Source organism: Somniosus microcephalus, chromosome 18 (genome assembly GCF_052327205.1).
Source record: "Somniosus microcephalus isolate GS21.2 chromosome 18, FLI_Smic_1.0, whole genome shotgun sequence".
NCBI lineage: Eukaryota > Metazoa > Chordata > Chondrichthyes > Squaliformes > Somniosidae > Somniosus > Somniosus microcephalus.
The window spans coordinates 7,861,046-7,887,561 of record NC_141004.1 but is presented as its reverse complement, the minus strand read 5'-3'; the positions used below and the strand labels follow the sequence as shown (position 1 = coordinate 7,887,561).

General features: G+C 46.7%; 1 protein-coding gene across 1 annotated transcript in view; it reads right to left on the bottom strand.

The window, feature by feature from the left end:
• Positions 1 to 780: 780 nt before the first annotated feature.
• Positions 781 to 26,516, bottom strand: part of LOC147105002 (leucine-rich repeats and immunoglobulin-like domains protein 2) — a 121,334-nt gene continuing 95,598 nt past the window's right edge. The window contains exons 14-19 of the mRNA XM_086011002.1: positions 22,525 to 22,806; positions 18,370 to 18,819; positions 15,806 to 15,958; positions 14,266 to 14,424; positions 12,569 to 12,856; positions 781 to 10,907 (exon numbers count right to left, since the gene is read on the bottom strand). Of these exons, the coding sequence (XP_085867128.1) occupies positions 10,666 to 10,907; positions 12,569 to 12,856; positions 14,266 to 14,424; positions 15,806 to 15,958; positions 18,370 to 18,819; positions 22,525 to 22,806 (1,574 nt within the window). The 3' untranslated portion in view covers positions 781 to 10,665. The remainder of the gene's footprint in view (positions 10,908 to 12,568; positions 12,857 to 14,265; positions 14,425 to 15,805; positions 15,959 to 18,369; positions 18,820 to 22,524; positions 22,807 to 26,516) is intronic.

Here is a 26,516-nt window from a genome sequence, read left to right as displayed (position 1 = left end):
ACGACCCAGCCCCGAGTCAGTGGCCATCGCCGGGGGAGAGCGCGGTACAGAATACGGTGCAGTGGGGGGAAACCACGCTTGTGATTGGGATTTCCTGTTTTCCCGTCAAATTTCCTCTCCCCTAAAACAGTTGATTTTTGTCGTCAGGCAACAGCTCAAGTATCCATTCTTGACGCAAGTGCCAGCAGGCTATCAGGCCATGGAGGGAACCACAGCCGAGCCTGTGGCCCCCATTTCTCAACAGACATCCACAGACACACTTTCCAGCAGGGACCACTGGGGGCAGTTGTACAGGGCCTTGGTGAGACCACACCTAACTTAAATAGCAGGGTTACATTCGCTATCCTCCAATCTGCAGGAACCATTCCAGAATCTCTAGAATTTTGGAAGATGACAACCAATGGCCACCTCTCTCAAAACCCTAGGATGTAGGTCATCCGGTCCTTGGGATTTATCGACTTTTAGTCCCATTAGAGGAAATAGTTTCCCTCTATCTACCCAATCAAATCCGTCATTTTAAACACCTCAATTGGATCACCTCTCAACGTTCTAAACTCAAGGGAATACAAGCCCAAGTTTATGCTGTTTAATTATAAATAATATAAAACCAAAGTATTATATAAATAATGCCAGAATGTATGGCGTTAGAATGTAAACTAAAATATATCTTGTGCGCCCTGGGCCAATTATTTCCCACCTTCTAACCCTACTTCACCTGAAACCTTCATCTGGCCACCTGCCGTGCCACGAGATTGATTAAACACTCCAAACACCCATAGCTCAGTTTTCCTACTTTTTATTGTATGCAGAAATACAAGATATTTTACAGAAACATGTTTATTTTACACATGCTTTACAGAATGTACACATGACTGAGGTGAAACAAATATACACAAGGACAGACACTGGTCAAAAAAGGCTGCACACAGCAACTGCAGACAGTTCACAGCACAGTACCTGCACATAGCGGGTTCAAAGAACATTCACAGCACAGTACCTGTAGAGGGTTCAGAGCACAGTCCCTGTACAGAGGGTTCAGAGCACAGTCCCTGTACAGAGGGTTCAGAGCACAGTCCCTGTACAGAGAGGGTTCAGAGCACAGTCCCTGTACAGAGAGGGTTCAGAGCACAGTCCCTGCACAGAGGGTTCAGAGCACAGTCCCTGCACAGAGGGTTCAGAGCACAGTCCCTGTACAGAGGGGGTTCAGAGCACAGTCCCTGTACAGAGAGGGTTCAGAGCACAGTCCCTGTAGAGGGGGATCAGAGCAGTCCCTGTACAGAGGGAGTTCAGAGCACAGTCCCTGTACAGAGGGTTCAGAGCACAGTCCCTGTACAGAGAGGGTTCAGAGCATAGTCCCTGTAGAGAGGGTTCAGAGCACAGTCCCTGTACAGAGGGTTCAGAGCACAGTCCCTGTAGAGAGGGTTCAGAGCACAGTCCCTGTACAGAGGGTTCAGAGCACAGTCCCTGCACAGAGGGTTCAGAGCACAGTCCCTGTACAGAGGGGGTTCAGAGCACAGTCCCTGTACAGAGAGGGTTCAGAGCACAGTCCCTGTAGAGGGGGATCAGAGCAGTCCCTGTAGAGGGAGTTCAGAGCACAGTCCCTGTACAGAGGGTTCAGAGCACAGACCCTGTACAGAGAGGGTTCAGAGCACAGTCCCTGTACAGAGGGTTCAGAGCACAGTCCCTGTACAGAGAGGGGGTTCAGAGCACAGTCCCTGTACAGAGAGGGGGTTCAGAGCACAGTCCCTGTACAGAGAGGGTTGAGAGCACAGTCCCTGTACAGAGGGTTCAGAGCACAGTCCCTGTACAGAGGGTTCAGAGCACAGTCCCTGTACAGAGGGGGTTCAGAGCACAGTCCCTGTACAGAGGGGGTTCAGAGCACAGTCCCTGTACAGAGTGGGTTCAGAGCACAGTCCCTGTACAGAGAGGGTTCAGAGCACAGTCCCTGTACAGAGAGGGTTCAGAGCACAGTCCCTGTAGAGAGGGTTCAGAGCACAGTCCCTGTACAGAGGGTTCAGAGCACAGTCCCTGTACAGAGGGTTCAGAGCACAGTCCCTGTACAGAGGGTTCAGAGCACAGTCCCTGTAGAGTGTTCAGAGCAGTCCCTGTACAGAGAGGGTTCAGAGCACAGTCCCTGTACAGAGAGGGTTCAGAGCACAGTCCCTGGACAGAGAGGGTTCAGAGCACAGTCCCTGTAGAGGGGGTTCAGGGCACAGTCCCTGTACAGAGGGTTCAGAGCACAGTCCCTGTACAGAGGGTTCAGAGCACAGTCCCTGTACAGAGGGTTCAGAGCACAGTCCCTGTAGAGTGTTCAGAGCAGTCCCTGTACAGAGAGGGTTCAGAGCACAGTCCCTGTAGAGAGAGGGTTCAGAGCACAGTCCCTGTACAGAGGGTTCAGAGCACAGTCCCTGTACAGAGAGGGTTCAGAGCACAGTCCCTGTAGAGAGGGTTCAGAGCACAGTCCCTGTAGAGAGAGGGTTCAGAGCACAGTCCCTGTAGAGAGAGGGTTCAGAGCACAGTCCCTGTAGAGAGAGGGTTCAGAGCACAGTCCCTGTAGAGAGAGGGTTCAGAGCACAGTCCCTGTAGAGAGAGGGTTCAGAGCACAGTCCCTGTAGAGAGAGGGTTCAGAGCACAGTCCCTGTAGAGAGAGGGTTCAGAGCACAGTCCCTGTAGAGAGAGGGTTCAGAGCACAGTCCCTGTAGAGAGAGGGTTCAGAGCACAGTCCCTGTAGAGAGAGGGTTCAGAGCACAGTCCCTGTAGAGAGAGGGTTCAGAGCACAGTCCCTGTAGAGAGTGTTCAGAGCACAGTCCCTGTAGAGAGGGTTCAGAGCACAGTCCCTGTACAGAGAGTGTTCAGAGCACAGTCCCTGTAGAGGGGGTTCAGAGCACAGTCCCTGTAGAGGGGGGGGGGGTTCAGAGCACAGTCCCTGTACAGAGGGTTCAGAGCACAGTCCCTGTACAGAGAGGGTTCAGAGCACAGTCCCTGTAGAGAGGGTTCAGAGCACAGTCCCTGTAGAGGTTCATAGAACAGTACCAGATGCCTCAATACCAACAAGGATCCATGCCTAAAACGTTAACTCACCATTTCTCTTCACAAACCTTGTGTTTCTTTCAGATTCCCTGCATTTGTAGTGCCGCGCCCCCACTCCCCCACCACATTTCTATTTTGCAATGAGAACCAGACTCAAGAAAATTAGCCTTAATCAGTGAGGATCGACTGGGACTAAAGGCAGACAGCGAGGGTGTGGACGGTCGATGCTTTAATGGGCTGTTCTCCTTAGAGCAGAGAAGACCAAGAGGAGATTTGAGAGGTGTTTAAAATCACGACGGGTTTAGATAGAGTAAATAGAGTAACGGTTTCCAATGGCTGAAGGGTCGATAACCAGAGGACACAGATTTAAGGTGATTGCCAAAAGAACCAGAGGCGACATGAGGAAAAACGTTATGCAACGAGTGGCTAGGATTTGGAATGTGCTGCCTGATAGGGTGGTGGGTGGAGGCAGATTCAATAGGGAATTGGATAAATGTCTTGATAAAAATTGCATGGATATGGGAAAGAGCAGGGGAGCGGGACTAAGTGGATTGCTCGTTGAAAGAACCGGCTGACTCGATGGGCCGAATGGTCTCCTTCTGTGCTGTACAATTCTATGAACCTCTGCCGTCTCGGTGCAATTGCTCGCTTGTTTGCGCCCAATTACAGTACTGGGAAGAGCACAGGACCTGTCATTGAGCGAGAGGAGCACCTTCCGACATCCAGAACTCAGTGTAGGAAACTGCAGTGTGAACGTACACCCAATCAATCTGCAATGAGGCTCGCTGGCTTCCATTAAATAACTTGCGTTTCTCTGGGGGGGGGGGTTGAGGTGGGGGAGTTTGTTGCTGGACAAATCGCAAACCCTGGTGGCTAATCTACTTCCCCCACACGTGCAGGTTAAGCTAAAAAACAAACCAGGAACAAAGACTAGTTGTTTTGCCGATCCTGCTCGTTTTCTGGGCACCTGATTTTATCTTCAAAGTTGAGAAACCTACTTGAAGGGTCAAGGCAAAATCTGCAGGACGCAACCAACATAAAGAGCGAGGGTGATCAGGCGGCACAAAGCTTGGGTTCTGAAAGCCTGAACATCGGGAGGAGAAGAAGACGCAAGGAGTTCCATTGCTTTGAGATTCTGGGAAAGAGCGAGTTAAGAATAGGACAAAGAAAAATGAGCTTCACGGCAACAATTTACATTTGGACAGCAATTCTAAATGTGGCTAAAACATCCCACGATACTTTGCAGTGGGAGTCAGGAGCAGGAGGGCGGTTAGGAAAGGTAGCCTAAAGGTTGGTTTTGAGGATGGAGAGGAGAGTTTAATGAATGCGAGGAAGGATGACTAAAGACTCTTGCTGCTGGCAGAAAAGGATTGGGGAATGGTCAGTGGACCAGAGCTGGAAGAACCGAGGGAGGGAGTAGGAGGGTGCAAAGGGCTGGAGGAGCGAGGCCAGTGAGGGACTTGTAGACAAGAATCAGGACCTCGATGTCGAAGAGTCTGGGATGGGGATGACAGGCGAGCTGAAATGTGCATCGATTAGGCTGCGAGTGGTGGAATTCAGGACGTTGCAGTTTATGTTGGAGGAGTTTGGGAGGCGGGAGATTGAGTGAATGAAGGCATCAGCGACCGTGGGCTGGGCAGACTAGATTCAATGCAGTGAGAAAATCCTTGAAGCATTGGAAGAACAAAAGGAAAATTCAAAAGGAGCAATGACCGTAGTATCATCGCTAAAACACTCACATCCCACGGCTATTAGGTAGCAGAAACCTATTGACTTTAGCGACAATGGCACCCCAATACAGGTGACAGCCCCTCACCAACATCCTCATGAGGACAAATGCACTAGTTCAGAAATGCCACAGATTTAAAAAGAATACAGATGCACTGGAGAAAGTGCAAAAAAGTTGTTCAAGGATTATAGCTGTACGCAGTTCTGCTATCAGGAAAGATTGAACAGGCTGGGGCTCTTTTCTCTAGAAAAGAGAAGGCGGAGGGGTGGCCTGATAGAGGTCCTTAAAATTATGAAGAGGTTTGATAGACTAGACACAGAGAGTTTCCACTTGTTGGACATAAATGTAAAAGATAGTCACTAACAAATTCAGTAAGGAATTCAGGAGAAACTTCTTTACCCAGAGTGGTGAGAATGTGGAACTCGCTACCACAGGGAGTGGTTGAGGTGAATAGTATAGATGCATTTAAGGGGAAGCTGGATAAACACATGAGGGAGAAAGGAATAGAAGGATATGCTGATGGGGCGAGATGAAGAGGGGTGGGAGGAGGCTCGTGTGGAGCATAAACACTGGCACGGACCTGTGGGGCTGAATGGCCTGTTTCTGTGCTGAAAATACTATGAGATTTGGCCGAGTAAAGACAATCTTATGCATGAAAGCCAGAAACCCGTTACCAACCATTCAATTGTTCCACGGAAGCTCACCGTAAACTCGAGGAACAGCACCTCATCTTCCGATTAGGCACTTTACAGCCTTCCGGACTCAATATCGAGTTCAACAATTTCAGATCATAACCTCGGCCCCTATTATTTGTACTTAGATTTGTTATCCACACCTTTGTTTTGGTCCCCCCACCCCCCCCCTTTCCTTTTTCCTCTCTCTCCCACATGGCAGCTGTCTCCCATTCTGCCAGCGCATTTCACACCTAATCTAGAGCCGTCTTTTGTCTCCACTAGTCCTATCACCATCTCGTCTCGTTTTGAATACCTCTTAATGTCTCTTCTCTCTTGTTCTCTCCCAGCCTGGCCTCTTAATCTATTTCATTCCCTGTGCCTCTTTCGTCTTGATAAAGGGTTTTGACTCGAAACGTTGACTCTAATTTCTCTCCACGGATGTTGCCTGGCCTGCTGAGTTTTTCCAGCATTTTCTGTTGTTATTTCAGATTTCCAGCATCTGCAGTATTTTGCTATCGTACCAACCATTCAATCCCTGGCAATTCATTACTATAGCCTAAATATGCTTTGGAATTGAAGGTTTCAGTAATAATTCACTGCCGTCACTCAGCAATCACTGGGCACTGAAACAATCCTTCGCACCAAGGGAATAAATCACACTGCACGACAACTGCTGACTGAATCGGATCAAATAAATCTGTTGTTAATCATTACCACCGGGTGTCGGCTGAAGAAAAAGCCACAGAATGTTGAACAATTATTAATGAAATACCATTTCCTTCTTGTGCCCCCCACTTGCGATCCAGAAATGCAGAGAACGCAGGAATAAGCGAGTGACAATTAATAAAAAGATGGCAGCTTCAGTTCCAAGAGGTGCAGGAGAAAGACTTTCGGTGATTTGAAGAGTCAGGAGCAGGTAGTGCAGAGAACAAAACATGTCAGACATGGGTACGGCAGTGTGCTGGTTCGGTTACTGGACTAGTAAGAGCAGCCTGGATTAATAACCCAGAGAACGTGAGCTCACGGAGGTTCGGAATTGAATTCGGTCAATAAAAAAGCTGCCATCAGTAAACGTGACCATGAAGCTGTCGGATTGGCGTCAAAACCCAACCGGTTCACTGATGTCCTTCAGGGAGGGAAACCTGCCGTCCTTCCCCGGTCTGGGCCTCTCGGTGACTCCAGTCCCACACCAACGTGGTTGACTACTGTAGCAAGCTACTCAACTGTACCCCCATCCCCACCTTCTCTGGGAAACTAGCAATGGCCAATAATTTAAAAGACAAGCGGTGCGAACCTAAACACTGTGCCAAGCCATTCTGCAAATACATTTCACAAACTGTCCTCGCAGATTGCGGTGTGAATATCTGAAGATCATTTCTGAAACTCCTCGGAACAGAGAAGGTTAAGAGGTGACCTAATAAAGGTTCTCAAGATGAGGGGAGCTTTTGATCGAGTAAATAGGAAAAAAAATATCTGGCGAGTGGGTCAATAATCAGAGGCCATAGATTTAAATAATTGGCGAAAGATCAAGGGGAGAGGAGGAGGAATTTTTTCAGAGCGGTGGGGATCGGGAACGCTCGACCTGAAAAAGGTGGTGGAAGCGGATTCCATCAATAATGTTAAAGGGAGTTGGACGGGTTCTGGAGGATGAGGAACTGACAGGGTTACAGACACAAAGCGGGGATGTGGGACTGAACACGACGGCTCTTTCAAAGAGCCGGCACAGGCTCGAGGGGCCGAATGGCCTCCTTCTGTGCTGTAAGTTTTTAAAAAACTCTTCAGGTTTCAAGTTAAGCTGCAGCCTACAAATTTGGATTTATTGTATCAAACTAAGAGATTAATGGTTCCGATACCTCATCCCAACTCGAGTGACATCTTCAGCCAACACCTCAGAGGTGATTAGAACAGAGATTAGAGACTCAAAGTCCTGTGCAAATTAACTCAACGTGTTAGATGCTTCAAGGCGATGGAGGAAGAGATTTATACAGTAGACCTGATAAACGAGAAATACAATTAACAAGTAGCAAAGTAACAGCTGTGCTAGAACAGTCTGTGCACTGCAGTTAAATATCAGCATTTAAATGGGTTTGCGTTCACTGATTGTTCTCTGGATGTGGGCGACACTGGCAAGGTATTAAGAGTCAAGCACATGGTGTGAACTGGAGTCACGTATAGTGCCAGATCAGGCAAGGGGGCAGGCTCCCTTCGCTGAAGGACATTAGGCAATCAGTTGGGTTTCTGCAATAATCCGGCGGTTTTCATGCTTATTTCTCCTTGTGTTAAACCACAAATCAACAGGCTTATTGAATTCAACCTCAAAAAACTGCCATCATGGGATTGAAACATAGTTACTCGGACCAGTACCAGAACCACAAGGCTAATGTACCCAGGGAGATTCGGTTTATGTAGCGGCCTTTGGTGCTGGACGTATCCCACGCTGACCGAGGCATGGCATGGCGATAGCGTATGGTGACTGAGCCACTCCGGTAAGGCAGGGGCTGTGTTCACGGTCAATTAATTTACAGCTGGTGGAGATTTTTTGACCGGGATTACAATTACCCTCAGTTGAAGGCAAAGTGACTGACCGTATAATTAATGCTCCTGCAACACAACTGCGACCAACAGAGCAGCTACTTTGCTTAAGGGTTTTAATAGTGTTAAGAGTTTGGGCAGCATTCCACCTCCCCGGTTTGGCAGTTCACACCAGGTAGTCTTGGGTATGACTCGAGGGGCTGAATGGCCGACTCCTTCCTGTCCCCATGACTACAAACCAGCTTTGGGAGGCCCGGAGGACAAGGCGCTCTAGCAGCAACAGAAAACTCAAGGTCCACATAGCAAACTGTGGCTGTACAGGTAGCAGTGGCTACAATACACTACTGTGCTACTTCAAACCGCACGTTATAGTTTAGGGGGAAGGGGAGCTACAGTGCTTCACTCGGATCACAGTTACTGACAGCGGATCCAACGTAGGGGCAGGAAGTTAAGGAATAGGTGCTTTAAAGTTTTTGAAGCTGGCCATTGGGACGTCAGCCTTGCTGCCTGTATGCAGCTACCTCGAGTGTGCCATCTCTCACTGATGTTTCTGTTGTAATACAACGGGATTGCACAAAGCGTTCCGAAATCCCCGGGGGGGGGGGGGGGGGTTACGAAACCTACAGGTCGATCCTCAATATTCCCTTTAATTTTTTTTTGGGTGCGTGTCCCCTTTAAGGGGCTGCGCTGCCCATTCAAAATACCACATAGGCGCACTTTTTCCTATTTAAAAGCCAGGGAGCCGGCCGCACTGGAGCTGCAGCGCGCCACGCAGCTTAAAGGGGACATTGGTCGTGACAGGCACAGAACTGCTGGAATCAGCGACGGCCAGTGAATGGCTCCCATCGTCACGGTATACTATTGATCTGTAGTGATTAGGACATTGACGATTACTCAAAGCTGCAGGTACCAGGACTGATTTGGGACACAGTTCAGATGGTGAATGGAAGGTATTGGCCCAGCGACACGGATATCACCTGTACCAGTTCTCAATAAGCACGCAATCCCATAATTAAAGAAAAGGAAACTTATTTACATTATATAAGGCTCTACATTTGAATATATATAAAAGTTATAAATGCAAGAGTCAATTTATACCAAAGGTTCCAAAATAGACAAGAAGATTGTGGCCAGGGGCAAGTTTCAGCAGTCGCACGGAACCGGCTAGGTTTCTGGCCCCCCCGGCAACTTCTCTCCTGCTGGCTACCCAACGAGGGGGGTCACCATTAGGCCAAAATAAAATGCTGTATGTTTATGATTATCCTGCCGAGGTTATGCAGCAACACAGGAGGAGGAGGACAGCGGCACGGAGACATACTGTGTTTGCCACTCGATTCCAGGAAGCGGGGCTTGGGAGTCGGTGCTTTGGTTCCAGCTCAAGTCTCGAACAGACGAGGACAATCTGGAGTCTTGAACGCTGAGCCGTTTAATCAATGGCTTAACGCTTTCAAATTCACACACTCGCAGCGAGTCAAAAAACCAGCCGATCTTTCTCAGCTGTCCAGCGCCAAGCCAAAGGACGTCCTTCTCGAATCTTGCGAGTGAGATGCAACAGCCATGTCACATGGAGCTGGTCTTGGAAGGAGCGCTGCACGTTCGTTCATTTTAAAACTCAAGTGCTTTACAAAACCAGTAATGTTCGCAGCAGCATAAATCAGACACTGGTAGCAACGCGAAACCCACAATTCAACCAGTGTATTCCACATTTTCAATGCAGTCCGGTTACTGTAATGGCTCTATATCAGCTGTACTGAGGCTGGAATATAACCAATAACTCAGCGTGGTGCCTGCCCGCTGACTGTCTATATAATTCTCACACTTGGGAGAGAAGAGAAGATGTTCTTTTGGCTGCCATTCTAACTTATTGCTACTGTCTTGACAAAGATGAGATTCTTTTAGAAAGGCTAATTGGAAAGTCAGACTCAGAGCCGCAAACCAAGCAATCGCGTTACTGTACAATCAATTCAGATAGGAGAACAATTACACGTGCTCGCTCATCCACGCACGGTTCTTAAAGCTGCTACTTACTGCAGTGTTGTCACTGTGATGTCAGTAACATGCTACACACTGTATTCCCTTGAACTGTGAAACATGCACCCAGCAGCTCCATTCTAGATCCTGTCGCTTCAAACCTTGTTCTGGAGAGCACTCCGAGCTGAACAACGCTGGGTGAATTACTGGCGGGTACAGCCTGCCATCAGCGGAGGACAACAATTTGAAGGGGAGAAATTAAATGCCACACAGAAAGACTACTGCACATTAAAGCACAATTGGCTAGAGTGTGACTTTTCCTACAGCCAATGTTTTAAGTCAAATTCAATTTTTATTAAGCGATTCCAAGAGGTTTACCGATATTTCAGGGATCACATTCCACAATTTCAATTCTTTTCTTTGCCTATAAAGTATTGGCACGGATATGCTAAAATATCCTAACACTATTGTATATACAGTGTGTGGCTGGCACTGGGAGAACAAATGCGCTCGAAATGGAATTATTCCTCCGCCGCTTCCTTATAAAAGATTGTTTTCTTTAAAAAATAAAAAAGTAAAAGACGAGGAGAGTAATGAAGATCCGTTAAGCCTAATCATAAACATACATATCTCCGGTGCTTCTGGCCTGTGTCGGGGCTTTGAGGTAGTGGGTGAAGGTTCTGTCGCTCAGAGTACCGCTAATGCATTTGCGTTCATCGCACATACAATCTACGTAGTGGCCCCGTAGGCCTGCACGGCTAGAGTCCGCTCACTGCCAGCGCTCTGCTCAAGGCTTCTCTGGCTCAGTCTGCTGTTGGCCGCAGCGGGCTCAGACCCGCCCTCTGTCTCGTCCTCACCTTCCACAAGAGCCCGGGGATTCTCATGGACAGTCACGGGCTGCTGTGAATAATGGGAATGTGCGTGCAGTCCCGAATCCGCATTCAGACCCCATGGAGGCCGTGGGTAGGATTCTAGCAAAAGAAGCAAAACAACAGACAATAAGAAAATTAAAAACACGCAATGTTTAACTTTAACACAATACTCTTAACATAGGAACAGGAGGAGGCCATTCATCCCCGTGAGGTTGGTCCACCATTCAATGAGATCATGGCTGATCTGTATCTTAACTCCATCTACCCGCCTTGGTTCTGTAACCCTCAATACCCTTAATGAACAAAAATTGACCCCCAGGCTCAACAGCTTCTTGGGGGAGCGAGTTCCAGATTTCCACCAGCCTTTGTGTGAAGAAGTGTTTCCTGACATCACCTCTGAACAGCCTGGCTCTAATTTTAAGGTTCTGCCCCCTTGTTCTGGACTCTTTCCCCCCCCCCCCCCCCCCGAGGAAATAGTTTCTCTCTATCGACCCCATCAACTCCTTCAATCATCTTAAACACCTCAATTAGATCGCCCCTATAGTCAAGGGGATACAAGCCTAGTCGAAGCCATTCAACAGTCAATGCTTGTATTACTGTGAATCGTGTAAAATCACGGTTACCACGTTAAAGAGACAGACTAACTTACAAGTACAGGTCGGTAAGGAGAAAACTTTAAAAAGCAGGCAACATGAGAGGAGCTGAATGACTGTTGAAAGGTGAAGTAGTTTCACATTGTAGAAGCTAAACCTGGCTGTAAGAAGCACTGGCCTTAGACGGTCAAACAGCCAGGGCAAAGGAAAATTCTCCTCCCAGTACGGGCACAACAGCAGCGTTGGAAATCCACCTCAAAGGCAGAGGTAGTTTTAGCTGGGTTGGGTAACATGACTCCCCTTTATACCGTGCCATGTACAGATCGCAGGCTGCCACAAAGCATTTTACACAGAACGAATTAGTGTGAAGCACAGACACTGATGTTACATCGGGCTCTCATCAAAACTTTCACCAGAAACATTAATCATAAAATCATATCATAGAAATTTACAGAAGGAGGCCATTCGGCCCATCGTGTCTGTACTGGCTGAAAGAGCTCTCCCGCCTAATCCCACTTTCCAGCTCTCGGTCCGTAGCCCTGTCGGTTTCGGCACTTCGAGTGAATATCCAAGTACTTTTTAAATGTGATGAGGGTCTCTGCCTCGACCACCCTTTCAGGCAGTGAGTTCCAGACCCCCACCACCCTCTGGGTGAAAAGGGTTCCCCTCAACTCCCCTCTAATCCTTCTACCAATTACTTTAAATCTATGCCCCCTGGTTTTTGACCCCTCTGCTAAGGGAAATAGATCCTTCCTATCCACTCTATCTAGGCCCCTCATAATTTTATACACTTCAATCAAGTCTCCCCTCAGCCTCCTCTGTTCCAAAGGAAACAACCCCAGCCAATCCAATCTTTCCTCAGCTAAAATTCTCCAGTCCTGGCAACATCCTCGTAAATCTCCTCTGTACCCTCTCTAGAGCAATCACATCTTTCCTGTAATGTGGTGACCATGCTGTGAATTTCCAACATTTTTGTGCTTCTATTTTCAGCACTTGGCAGTTTTTTTTTCTTTTAACCCTCTGTAATAGCAGTGATTAGAGCTGTGTGGCTTCCTCTAAACTAGATTTACTGCAAGATGTGGGCTGTAGGTCACAGCGTCAAGTGTTGGTAGTTTTGATTTCTCGATATGCGGGCGTCAGTCCCTGGGTCTGAAATGAGCCACTTACCCTTGCGGTGCTGCTGAGCTGCGGTTGCTGGATTGCATATCCTATCGTGGTTTGTTAGATAAACGGACATGTCAGCTTCTGTGATCAGACTGTCTAGGGCCGTGCCCTCGTGCTGAGCATGCACTGCGAAGCTGTCCTTTGGAAGCTGACCCATAATGTTGGTCAGAGCATGCTCCAGGGGATCCTCCTGCCCAAGGAATGTGTACGGACAGTACTCTCTGGTCTTTGCGTACATGTTAGCGTTGTCGTAACAGTCCGAGCAGATCACCAGCGGCCCGGAAGTACCACCTGAAAGCACAGATTTTAGGGGTCAACAATAACAATTTAAGCAACACTCCAGTGATGGTGGCAGGTTTAGAAGTGGGATAGAAAGATCTACATCGTCTCAGGATATTGGCACGCACCTCACATAGAATGAATTATTTTGGAGCACATTCACTGTTGCGACATTGGCAAACGCAGCAGCCATTTCATACACAAGATCTCTTGCCTTTAAGTCAGAAGGTCGTGGGTTTAAGTCCCACTCCGGGACTTGAGCACATAATCTAGGCATTGCGGGAGTGCTGCACTGTCGGAGGTGCCGTCTTTCGGATGAGACATTAAAACGAGGTCCCCGTCTGCCCCATCAGGTGGATGTAAAAGATCCCACAGCACTATTCCGAAGAAGAGCAGGGGAGTTATCCCCAGTGTCCTGGGGCCAATATGTATCTCTCAGCCAACATCACAAACAAATTACCTGGTCATCATCTCATTGCAATTTGTGGGAGCTTGCTGTGCGCAAGTTAGCTGCGTTTCCTACATTACAACAGTGACTACACGGCAAAATATTTAAATAGCTGTAAAGCGCTTTGGGATGTTGAGGACGCAAAAGGCGCTATATAAATGCAAGTCTTTACTTTCAAAAAGCAGTTCTTTCTTTCAAACATATTGTTTTGGTAATGTTGGTTGAGATCGTGTGTTGGCCGGGACACCGGGAGAGCTGCCCTGCTCTTCAAATAGTGCCATGGGATCTTATACATCCACCCAAACTCGGTTTAACGTCTCATCCAAAAGATGTCACCTCCGACAATGCAGCATTTCCCCATGTACTGCAGTGGAGAGTCAGCCTCGATTATGTGCTCAAGTCCTTGAGTAAGGCTTGAACCCAGAGGCTTCTGACCAGAGGCGAGAATGCTAGAAAATGAGCCAAGCTGGCACAGCGAAGGAAAGAATAACCCTACATTAGAATACAGTTAGATGATGGGGGGTTGTTTTCCCGGGCTGGAGCGCCTGGAACTGGTGGCGGGGGGGAACGACACATCGTCTAGGGATGGGGAATGGCCATTTGGGACTGGGATGGGAGGAATTTCTTCAATCAGAGGGTTGTGAGTCTTCTCGGCCCCAGAGGGCTGTGGCGGCTGAATCGTTGGGTGTATTCGAGGTCGAGATAGATTTTTGGGATCAAGGGATATGGCGATCAGGTGGGAAAGTGGAGTTGAGGCCGAAGATCAGCCATGACCTTATTGAATGGTGGAGCAGGCTCGAGGGGCCGTCTGGCCTACTCCAGTTCCTAATTCTTATGTTATGTAATAATCTTGTACGGACTTGGTACAGACCGAGTTCTCTGGGCTGAATGGTTTTCCCTTGCACTGCATTTTAAGTTCAAAAGTATGTACCCAGAATCCATCCCAAACTTAAGCAGCGCCTATAATGCATACCTGGGTTGGCCTGCTGTGCAAGCCCTTCACGAGGCTCACTCGGGTGGAAGCTGCTCCTTCCTGCATACAAGGATCCCATTCTCCCGTGCAGGTTTGTTGTGAGGGGGGTGGTCAGGATATCAGCGTCTGTCTCACTCCCAGTGTCTACGTAGCAAATACCTATTGGGAGGAAGCAAGAGAGTTTCAAGCCAGAGTTTTTAAGCACGTCATGAGGAACACAGGAACAGGAGGCGGCCATTTAGCCCCTCGAGCCTATTCCGTCATTCAATTAGATCATGGCAATCCAGAATGCATCACCAGACATGTGTAACTAGCCTCCTCCCCATCCCCGATATGTCCCAATGCCCATGGCACTGCACAAGACCAGATAATATAATTCTGTAACATTTTCACCAATGCATATAGAGACTAGAATACAATTAAAACAAAGGCTCGTGTGGAGCATAAATACCGGCACAGACCAGTTGGGCCGAATGGCCTGTTTCTGTGCTGTAAATTCTATGTACAACAGTCAAGGCACTTCAATAGCAATTAGACACATCTGTATTATTATGTCACCAAAACCAAGATAACAGCACACTGTAACTACAGCAACTGGAGCAGAATTCCCTTCTAGAAGTTGGTGCAAGTCATTTGACCCAACAAGCCTGCTGGTTTTTCTTGGATCAACCTCACCAACCCACCACCTCACCCTATCAGCTGTGGCTCAGTGGGTAGCACCCTCGCCTCGGAGTCAGAAGGTTGTGGGTTCAAGTCCCACTCCAGATACTTGAGCACATAAAGCTAGGCTGACACTCCAGTGCAGTGCTAAGGGAGTGCTGCCTTTTAGATGAGGCGTTAAACCGAGGCCCCGTCTGCTCTCTCAGGTGGACGTAAAAGATCCCACTATTTTGGAGGAGAGCAGGGGAGTTCTCCCCCGTGTCCTGGGGCCAATATTTATCCCACAACCAACATCACTAAAACAGATTATCTGGTCATTATCACATTGCTGTTTGTGGGAGCTTGCTGTGCGCAGATTGGCTGCCACGTTTCCCACATTACAACAGTGACTCCACTTCAAATAGTACTTCATTGGCTGTAAAGCGCTTTGAGACGTCCGGTGGTCGTGAAAGGCGCTATATAAATGCAAGTCTTTTTTAATCCCCCAGACCCGTCTCTCTCCAGAGACGTGTCTAACTGTCTCGTGAACCCATCTATACTGTCTGCTTCAATGTCCTTCCCTGGCAACCCATTCCACAACTTGATTGCCCTTTGAACCAAGGGAGATGGGGATCGGGCGGGAAGATGGCGTTGAGGCCGAAGATGAGCCATGATCTTATTGAATGGCGGAGCTGGCTCGAGGGGCCAAATGGCCAACTCCTGCTCTTATTTCTTATGTTCTTAAGGTGGAAAAGTTCCTCTCTTTCTTCTAACTTCCACAATTTTACCTTCTGTCTCCCGATGCTTGAACCCGCCGCCTGTAGCCAGGAGCCCCCCAGAACTCTGCGGCACCTCATCCCAACAAACGCGGGCGCAAAGCAGCAGAGGCGCCTTTACTCACCATCGGTTCCTTTATGTACGTAGCCATGGGCAGTGGATGCCATGAGTTGTTGGTGGCTTCCAGCCTCCGAGTTGCTGTAACTTTCCTGAGGCTCGGACAGAGTTCCTTGGGAGGACAGATAGCTTGGAATGTCGGCAGGTAAATTCATTTCATCTGGGGGGAGGGGGGAAACAGAACATACTTGTTAAAACATTCCACTTAGCAATAAACTTCTCAACTTAAGCCCATCTATTCACGTTGTACCTGAAGGAACCCTTTCTTTACAATACAGGTATTTAATTCACTGAACCAATATTGCATTGGTCTTATTCCAATAAATAACCAAGTTTACACAACAGCATATATCTTGGCAGATGCTTGCTGTAGACAGGGCGCGATATTGGTACATGTTGTTCTTAAATAAGCATTCATTACAGGGGTCAGCAGACACGAGTACACTAACTACTTTATACATCTCGTACACCTCAGGGCCACAGACAGCAGTCCAAAATGTAAAAAAGACTTGCATTTATACAGCACCTTTCACGACCTCAGGACGTCCCAAAGTGCTTTACAGACAATAAAAGTACTTTTTGAAGTGTAGTCACTGTTGTAATGTAGGAAACACGGCAGCCAATTTGTGCACAGCAAGCTCCCACAAACAACAATGTGATAATGACAAGATAATCTGTTTTGGTGATGTTGGTTGAAGGATAAATATTGGCCAGGACACCGGGGATAACTCCTACGCTTCTTTGAAATAGTGCCATGGGATCTTTTACATCCACCTGAGAGCTTAACATCACATCCGAAAAACTGCACCTCCCTCGGTACTGCACTGGGAGTGTCAGCCTGGGTTATTATATGCTCCAGTCTCCGGAGTGGGACTTGAACCCACTACCTTCTGACTCCGGTGAGAGAGTGCGCTACCCACTGAGTCATGGCTGACACAGTCCAATTATAAGCTGAGCTTTTAAACCACCCCCGATGAGTTGGTAATCCAGAATGGCCATCCTACACCAGAAACTGACAACCTTCGACAACAAAGGTGTCCCATACAGACTGATGCTCGTTTAGTAATGTGATGCAGTTATGCAAATTACATTGGCATCATACCTGCGTCACCGGGGAAAGCAGACAAGGCAGAGAAGACATGGCAGGAGTCCCAGAGCCCATTTTAAACAAAGAAAGAAAGAATTGCATTTATATAATGCCTCGTACCTCCAGACACCAGAATGCACTACTTAGAATGGATTACTCTGAGGTGCGGTGACTATTATGCAGGCAGATTCTTACTTGGGTTAGAGGGGTTCTGGAGTCTTTTAACATATTGAATATTCCCATTTGAGAAAATGCACTATATACTGAGCAAACGGAATAAAAACACCGCTGCGATCTTCTGAGTCACTGCACACGGGGAGTCAAAACCCAATTGTAGACTTCAACAACACACTTTAGGTGAAACGGGGTAGCGGTGGGGCATAATTGGGCTCGGGTTTGCAAATAAAAACAGAAAATGCACAGCGAGTCTTCAGCACCTGAAGAGAAAAATGGTAGGTCAACATCTCGGGTGTAGGCCCTTTGCTTCTTTGAACCAGTTTGAAGAGTCTGGATCAGTCCTCTAAACCCTAGTGTCTTGTAATAACTCAGAGGGCACTGACGTCTATTAATATATTAAATATCTGTGCGCACTACTTACTGTTTCCATTATAAATCCCCAAGTCCACATTTATAGCAGGATGTGTATATAAACCGGAGTTGTAATTACACCCTCCTTTATGTGCAGGCGCTGCTGCACCACCACTGGCAGGAGGGTGCAATTACAGTGTTTACACGGGCAGCTTTTAAAAAATGTATTCCTGGGATGTGGGCGTCGCTGGCAAGACCAGCATTTATTGCCCATCCCGAGTTGCCCTCGAGAAGGTGGTGGTGAGCCTCCTTCTTGAACCTCTGCAGTCCGTGTGGTGAAGGTGCTCCCACAGTGCTGTTAGGGAGGGAGTTCCAGGATTTTGACCCAGCAATGATGAAGGAACGGCCGATATATTTCCAAGTCAGGATGGTCTGTGACTTGGAGGGGAACTTGGAGGTGGTGGTGTTCCCATGCGCCTGCTGCCCTTGTCCTTCTAGGTGGTAGGAGTCGCGGGTTTGGGAGGTGCTGTTGAAGAAGCCTTGGCGCGTTGCTGCAGTGCATCTTGTAGATGGTACACACTGCAGCCACGGTACGTCGGTGGTGGAGGGAGTGAATGTTTAAGGTGGTGGATGGGGTGCCAATCAAGCGGGCTGCTTTGAACTGGATGGTGTTGAGCTTCGAGTGTTGTTGGAGCTGCACTCATCCAGGCAAGTGGAGAGTATTCCATCACACTCCTGACTTGTGCCTTGTAGATGGTGGAAAGGCCTTGGGGAGTCAGGAGGTGAGGCGCTCGCCGCAGAATACCCAGCCTCTGACCTGCTCTTGTAGCCACAGTATTTATGTGGCTGGTCCAGTTAAGTTTCTGGTCCATTATAAATGTGGACATGGGAATTTACAATAGAAATACAGCACTTTATATAAAGACACACACACACACAATTGGAAGCCTGCCCACCTGTGTTTGTAATACTGTAATCCTCACTCTTCTGTCTCATGTGGTATATAACGATCACCCAGACCAGAGACGTGCCCACCACACAAACCACCACGACTATGATCACGATTCCAATGGTCGTCCAGCCGTCCTCCTCAAAGACCGAGCCTTTCTGCATGGAGTCACAGTTGGAAGTTGGAATCACGTTCAGGTAAATGTGACCACGCTCCGTCCCGAGCGTGTTGGACATGACGCAGGTGTATTTCCCAACATCCTCTGGGCCAGCGTCCACAATGATCAGAAGCTGGTTGGCAGCAGCAAAGAAGTGCCTCTCCGTTACGGTTAGCGGTCCGTCGTCCTTGGTCCAGTTGAGGCGCGGAGTGGGGCTGCCGCCAGCTATACACTGCAGAACAGCAGTCTCGCCTCTGGCAACAGTCCGGTCTTCTAATGGCCGCACAAACGAGGGAGTTTCTGCAGGGTGGGGGGAGAAAGGAGTGCAAATTAAACAAGATTAGTCCAGCCGGCTGACAAAACTGCTTTAAAATTCTCCAACTCCTCAGCTGCAAGCAATTCCACAGCCTCAAAGCTCTGGGCAGCACTCGGCAGCCGACATGAACATCAGTGCTGTGGTCACAGAGGGCAACTTCCGTCCACAAGTGAGTGCAATTATCACTGCTGTGAACAGATGATGAAATAGACACTTGGAACCAGAGCTAAACTGTAGCGCTGTAGGAGTGGGGCAGGGAGAAAGACTCCACAAGTTTTATTATAAAGCCAGCTGGAAAAATAAAGAACATTATTGTTCTCTGCAGCCAAGAGCGTGAGTCCCAAAGGCTGTGTTGCCTACCCGGTGCCAGGGTAAAGGGGGGGCGGGGGTGGGGGAGGAGGGTCCCAGTGGAGAGAAATCTAGAATGCTAAAGAGAAAAGACAAGGAAGCAGTGCAGGAAAGTGATTGGGGTAAGGATAACCAGATTGTGTCAGGAAGGGACAGAGCGTACAAACAAAGGAGTGCACTAACAAATAGGGTCCGGGTAAGAAAAAATGGTAATAAGACAAATAGGGCCGTAGTACAAAAAAATGTTAAGATGTCTAAAAATGTTAAAAAGACAAATCTAAAGGCAATGTATCTGAATGCACAAAGCATTTGTAATAAGGTAGATGAATTAACAGCGCAAATAGATGTAAACGGATACGATATAATTGCAATTACGGAGACGTGGCTGCAGGGTGACCAAGGCTGGGAGCTGAATATCCAAGGATATTCGATATTTAGGAAGGACAGGCGAAAAGGAAAAGGAGGTGGGGTGGCCTTGTTAGTAAAGATGAAATTCAGAGCAATAGTGAGAAAGGATATTGGCTCAGAAAATCAAGATGTAGAATCAGTCTGGGTGGAGCTAAGAAGCACCAAGGGGCAGAAAACATTGGAGGGAGTTGTCTATAGGCCTCCAAACAGTAGTGGTAATGTAGGGGACAGCATCAAACAGGAAATTAGAGATGCATGTAACAAGGGTACTACAGTAATCATGGGTGACTTTAATCTACATATAGACTGGCCAAACCAAATTAGCAATAATACTGTAGAGGATGAATTCCTGGAGTGTGTACGAGATGGTTTTTTAGACCAGTACGTTGAGGAGCCAACTAGGGAACAGGCTATCCTAGATTGGGTATTGTGCAATGAGAAGGGGTTAATTAATAATCTTGTTGTGCGGGGTCCTTTAGGGAAGAGTGACCATAACATGATAGAATTCTTCATTAAGATGGTAAGTGAAGAAGTCCAATCCGAAACTAGGGTCCTAAATCTAAACAAATGAAACTACGAAGGTATGAGGAGTGAGTTGGCTATGATAGATTGGGGAGCTTCATTAAAAGGCATGACGGTGGATCAGCAATGACTAACATTTAAGGAACGAATGCATGAATTGCAACAGTTATACATTCCTTTCTGGCGCAAAAACACAAAAGGAAAAGCGGCCCAACCATGGCTAACAAAAGAAATTAAGGATAGTATTAGATCCAAAGAGGACTCATATAAAGTTGCCAGAAAAAGTAGCAAGCCTGAGGATTGGGAGCATTTTGGGGTTCAGCAAAAAAGGATCAAGAGATTGATCAAGAGGGGAAAAATAGAGTACGAGAGTAAACTTGCAAGGAACATAAAAGTGGACTGTAAAAGCTTCTACAAGTATGTAAAAAGAAAAAGATTAGTGAAGACAAATGTAGGTCCCTTACAGTCAGAAATGGGAGAATTTATAATGGGGAACAAGGAAATGGCAGAGCAATTAAACAAATACTTTGGTTCTGTCTTCACGGAAGGGGACACAAATAACTTCCCAGAAATGCGAGGGAACCAAGGGTCTAGTGAGAAGGAGGAATTAAAGGAAATTAGTATTAGTAATAAAATAGTGCTGGAGAAATTAATGGGACTGAAAGCTGATAAATCCCCAGGGCCTGATAATCTGCATCCCAGAGTACTAAAAGAGGTAGCTATGGAAATAGTGGATGCATTGGTTGTCATCTTCCAAAATTCTATAGATTATGGAACAGTTCCTGCAGATTGCAGGGTGGCAAATGTAACCCCACTATTTAAGAAAGGAGGGAGAGAAAACAGGGAACTACAGACCGGTTAGCCTAACATCAGTAGTAGGGAAAATGCTAGAGTCTATTATAAAGGATGTGATAACAGGACACTTAGAAAATATCAACGGGATTAGACAAAGTCAACATGGATTTATGGAAGGGAAATCCTGTTTGACAAACCTACTGGAGTTTTTTGAGGATGTAACTGGTAGAATAGATAAAGGAGAACCAGTGGATGTGGTGTATTTGGATTTTCAGAAGGCCTTTGATAAAGTCCCACATAAGAGGTTAGTGTGCAAAATTAAAGCACATGGGATTAGGGGTAAAATACTGGCATGGATTGAAAATGAGTTAATAGACAGGAAACAGAGAGTAGGAATAAATGGGTCTTTTTCGGAGTGGCAGGCGGTGACTAGTGGGGTACCGCAGGGATCAGTACTTGGGCTCCAGCTATTTAAAATGGAGATAGATAGATTTCTAGACACAAAAGGCATCAAGGGGTATGGGGAGAGAGCGGGAATATGGTATTGAGATAGAGGATCAGCCATGATCATACTGAATGACGGAGCAGGCTCGAAGGGCCGAATGGCCGACTCCTGCTTCTATTTTTCTATGTTTCTATATTAAATTTGGTCAAGGAATTTCAGTTCAATTTGTCGTATTCAGCAAAATCCAATCACAACCTTGGTTGCAGCTACAAGAAACCTAATATGCAAAGAGAAAATGAGTCTTCTCTCCACCCCCCTACAGTACAGAATCAGTGCTAATCTAGGATTATCCTGCACAGTAAGTACCGTATCAACAGTATTCTAAGGTTTTACCCATTAAACTCACGGCGCGTTACGCATTACATAGTATTTACAGCACACACAGGCCATTCGGCCCAACTGGTCTATGCTCCACACGAGCCTCCTCCCACCCTACTTCATTTCAGCCCATTATATCCTTCTATTCCTTTCTCCCTCATGTTTATCCAGCTGCTCCTTAAATGCATCAATGCTATTCGCCTCAACCACTCCCTGTGGTAGCGAGTTCCACATTCTCACCACTCTCTGGGTAAAGAAGTTTCTCCTGAATTCCCCATTGGATTTATCAGTGACTCTCTTATATTGATGGCCTCTAGTTCTGGTCTCCCCCACAAGTGGAAACATCTTCTCGATGTCGACCTTCTCATAATCTGAAAGACCTCGATCAGGTCATCCCTCAGTCTTCTCTTTTCTAGAGAAAAAAGAGCCCCAGCCTGTTCAATCCTTCCTGATCGGTATAACCCTTCAGATCTGGAATCATCCTAGTAAATCTTTGTTGCACGTTCTCCAGTGCCGCTATATCCTTTTTATAATACGGAGACCAAAACTGTGCACAGTGCTCCAAGTGTGGTCTAACTATGGTTCTATACAAGTTTAACATAACTTCTCTACTTTTCAATTCTATCCCTCTAGAAATGAATCCCAGTGCTTTGTTTGCCTTTTTTATGGCCTTATTAACCTGCGTTGCTACTTATAGTGATTCATGTATCTGTACCCACTTTGCTCCTCTACCCCATTCAGACGCTTATTTTCCCAAGTGACCTCCAGTTAACAGCAAGTTTCACTAACTCACCTAGGATGGTTAGTGTGGCGTTTGCAGAAATGACCCCTGCCGTGTTTTGGGCCATACAGCTGTACATGCCCATGTCCTCGATCTTCACGTTGGCAATGAAGAAGACATCATCCTCTGGCATGACGTGCATACGCCGCTCCCGTGCTGCCGGGAAGTCCGTACCACCATCTTTCTGCCAAGCAATCTGCGGCATCGGATGACCTCCTGCGGCACACTCCAGCCGTGCCATTGCGCCCGTCCGGATCGTTAAATCCATGGGGGTTTTCATAAACGAGGGGAGTTCTAATAGGAAAACAGGAAGCAAACGATTATGAAAACAAACAACTTGCATTTATACTGCGCCTTTAATATAATAAAACATCCCAACACCTTTAACATAGTAAATCGTCCCAAGGCGCTTCACAGAAGCGCAATCAGACAAAATTGGACACCGAGCCACATGAGGAGATATTAGGACAGGTTGGTCACAGAGGTGGGTTTTAAGGGGCATCTTAAAAGGAGGAGAGGTAGAGGGGCGGAGAGGTTTAGGGTGGGAATTCCAGAGCTTGGGGACTAGGCAGCTGAAGGCATGGTCGCCACTGGTGAAGCAAAGAAAATCAGGAATGCGCAAGAAGCCAGAATTGGAGGAGCGCAGAGATCTTGGAGGGTTGTAGAGCTGGAGGAGGTTCGCGAGAGAGGGAGGCTGAAAAAACTTTACTACTGTAACATAGACTATGAAGGGACATCAAAATAATCTGCACAAGCCCAATTAATGTAAAACATTGGTGGTTGCACAAATAGGTACCACGTTGACCGGAATATTAGGGCAAATTATCTGTTCACTATTCAATTTAAAGTTTATCAGGGAAAACAAACTATTTACATATAATATTCTACTTGTTCGATCTCCTATGGCATTGCACTTGGGGAGACAAGACCAAGTGTAGTCTGCAGGGGAGGACCCAAAGCGAAACCTAGAATCCATTAACCTGGATTTCAAGGAGGCAACTAAGTGCATACTTCTGAAAACTAGGAAGAACTGCTCAGACAGCTGAACATTATCCAGGTCCGCATAAAATCGAAGCAGAATGTTGATCTGTGTTAACGGTTTTTGTTCTTAGTTGGAGAGAGCAGGGATCAGGGTGAGACCGTATTTATTCCTCCATTTTAAAAGCATATATTCTGTCTTTATTTTTATATTTCCATTATAAAATCCTACATCCATATTTTTATCAAAATGAAAACTGCCCAAGTAAATGTGTCAGACTGCAACGACATCCTCTGGTCAGTGATGATGGGGCAGCACCTCCAGCGAGGGAGGAAGGATGGAATTATTGTGTGAAGTTTACACACAGTTTCCATTAAAAATGTGGACATAGGAATTTATAACAGAAAAAGTTGACAGGACATGCATGCGAATGCACTATTAATATATTAAAGATTATTAAATTTTTAGAAAGGCACAATTTTTAAGAATGAATCCATCTGTATTTTTGTTAAAAATGAGGCCAGAAAGAAGCTAATCGCTTAGAGTGCACGGAAGCGGGGTTTATTTAATACACGGCAGATGCACAATACCACAAGTCCTATTAATACCCCTAATTAAACTGACCATACCCTTTTATTTAAGCTGGTTTGGCATTCAGCTTATCATCTATTCTTGTCCTGTCACATTTATACATTTTGTAAATGTACCAATGGATAAATGATTAACAACAGAGCCATGGTATGAAATTCACATCACAATAACAGCTCGTTGTCACCGTGCGTTGGTGTTCCAACAAGCTGTGCGTGATGGGGAGGGAGGGAGGGCCTTCGTAGCGAGAGGGTTTGAGTACAGGAACAAGGATGTCTTGCTGTAGTTGTACAGGGCCTTGGTGAGACCACATCTTGAGTATTGTGTGCAGTTTTGATCGCCTTATCTGAGGAAGGATGTTCTTGCCATGGAAGGAGTGCAGCGAAGATTCACCAGGCTGATACCTGGGATGGCAGGAATGACGTACGAGGACAGATTGGGTCGATTGGTCTTATACTCGCTGGAGTTTAGAAGAATGAGGGGGGATCTCATCGAAACTTATAAAATTCTAACAGGACTAGACAGAGTAGATGCTGGAAGGATGTTCCCGATGGTCGGGGAGTCCAGAACCAGGGGTCACAGTCTAAGGATAAGGGGTAAGCCATTTAGGACAGAGATGAGGAGGAATTTCTTCACCCAGAGAGTGGAATTCTCTACCACAGAAGGCAGTAGAGGCCAATTCATTAAATATATTCAAGAAGGAGTTAGATATATTTCTTAAGGCTAAAGGGATCAAGGGATATGGGGAGAAAGCAGGGACAGGGTACTGAATTTGGATGATCAGCCATGATCACATTGAATGGCGGAGCAGGCTCGAGGGGCCGAATGGTCTACTCCTGCTCCTATCTTCTATGTTTCTATATTTTAATCCACGATTTCTTGTGTTCAAAGTATTTCCGGGGGGGGGGGGGGGGGGCGGTCGGTAGAGAAAGAGAAGCAGTTAGGAAGCGAGGGTGGTGGGGAGAGGGAAGGGGAGGAGGGTTTAAAGGAAAACAAAGTGAGATTGAGAATCAGTTCACCTATTCTGCTCTCACACCCTTGGGGACTTAGGAGGAGGAACCAGGTTTAAACCGGGAGAGGAAAGGATGATACAGGAGAATCAGTGAAGAGAGAAAATAATTTAAAGTGAGGAGAGAGAGAAAAGATTAAATTGCTTAGGTACAACAGAGTCTTCTGAGCAACATAAGAATTAGGAGTAGGAGTCGGCCATACGGCCCCTGGAGCCTGCTCCGCCATTCAATAAGGTAATGGCTGATCTTCGACCTCAACTCCACTTTCCCGCGCCCTGTCCCCATATCCCTTGATGAGTTGCTGGCAGCAGCGTCCAGGAGATGAATCATTAATTCAGGAGATTCCAAGACAATCCTGGAGGGCTGGCAAACCTACAGCAAGATGGAGTTCCACCAAAAAGCATTCTTCGCACCCAAAGGAAAACACCAACAAATGCATGCAGAGCCGAACTAGGCAGATACCCACTGATAATAAACATCCAAAAACGAGCATTAAACTTCCTAAATCACCTCAAATCTAGCTCCCCAGACACCCTTCATTTTAAAGCCTTCCAGACCCAAGAGCTAAACCCAGAAAAGAGTCCCCTGAGTCAGCTGCTACTGAAACTAAGTACTCCTACTCAGCCGGACCCTGACCAGTCCCAGACCAACACTGCCGCCCAAACACCAATCCGAGTGAACCAAATCATTAAACAATGCAAAGAAACCTACCTGGAACATTGGAACAAAATAACCAAAAGCCAAAGCAGATTAGAATGTTACCGGGCCCTAAAAAGAGAATATAAACTGGCAGACTATCTCTCGATCATCAGAGACACAAAACAGAGACAGACCCTCACCAGGTACAGACTAAGCGACCACCAACTGGCAATTGAAAAAGGAAGATACAAGAAATCCTGGCAGCCTAGAGAGAATAGAATATGTGATCAATGTCTGGCCGGCGAGGTTGAGACAGAGATGCATTTCCTCCTAAAATGCGAAAAATTCAACACAACAAGAAACATATTATTTGACAAGCTCAGCCAAACAACCCCAGATTTCAAAGAATTGGATGACCTGTCAAAATTAAGATTAGTCCTGGGAGAAGGAGACAGACCATACCTTGGTGCCAAATATGTAACAACATGTCACAACCTGAGGACTGTTTAAATTAATACTGAATGTACCCAACGATGTTCAACGACTGTTTAAATTAATATTGTTTAAACTAATATTGTATGTACCCAACGAAGGTCAAAATTGTTTGACACCTACAGAATGTTGGAAAACTGTACTTTTTGTTATGTAAGCTTTGGCAATATGGTTCCCTGTAAACTTTCATGCCAATAAAGCATTTGAATTGAATTGAATTGAATTGAATTGATAGAGAGAGAGATGTCGAGGCTCTGGGCTGCTGTACGCGAGAGAGATAATAAGTATCTGAAAAA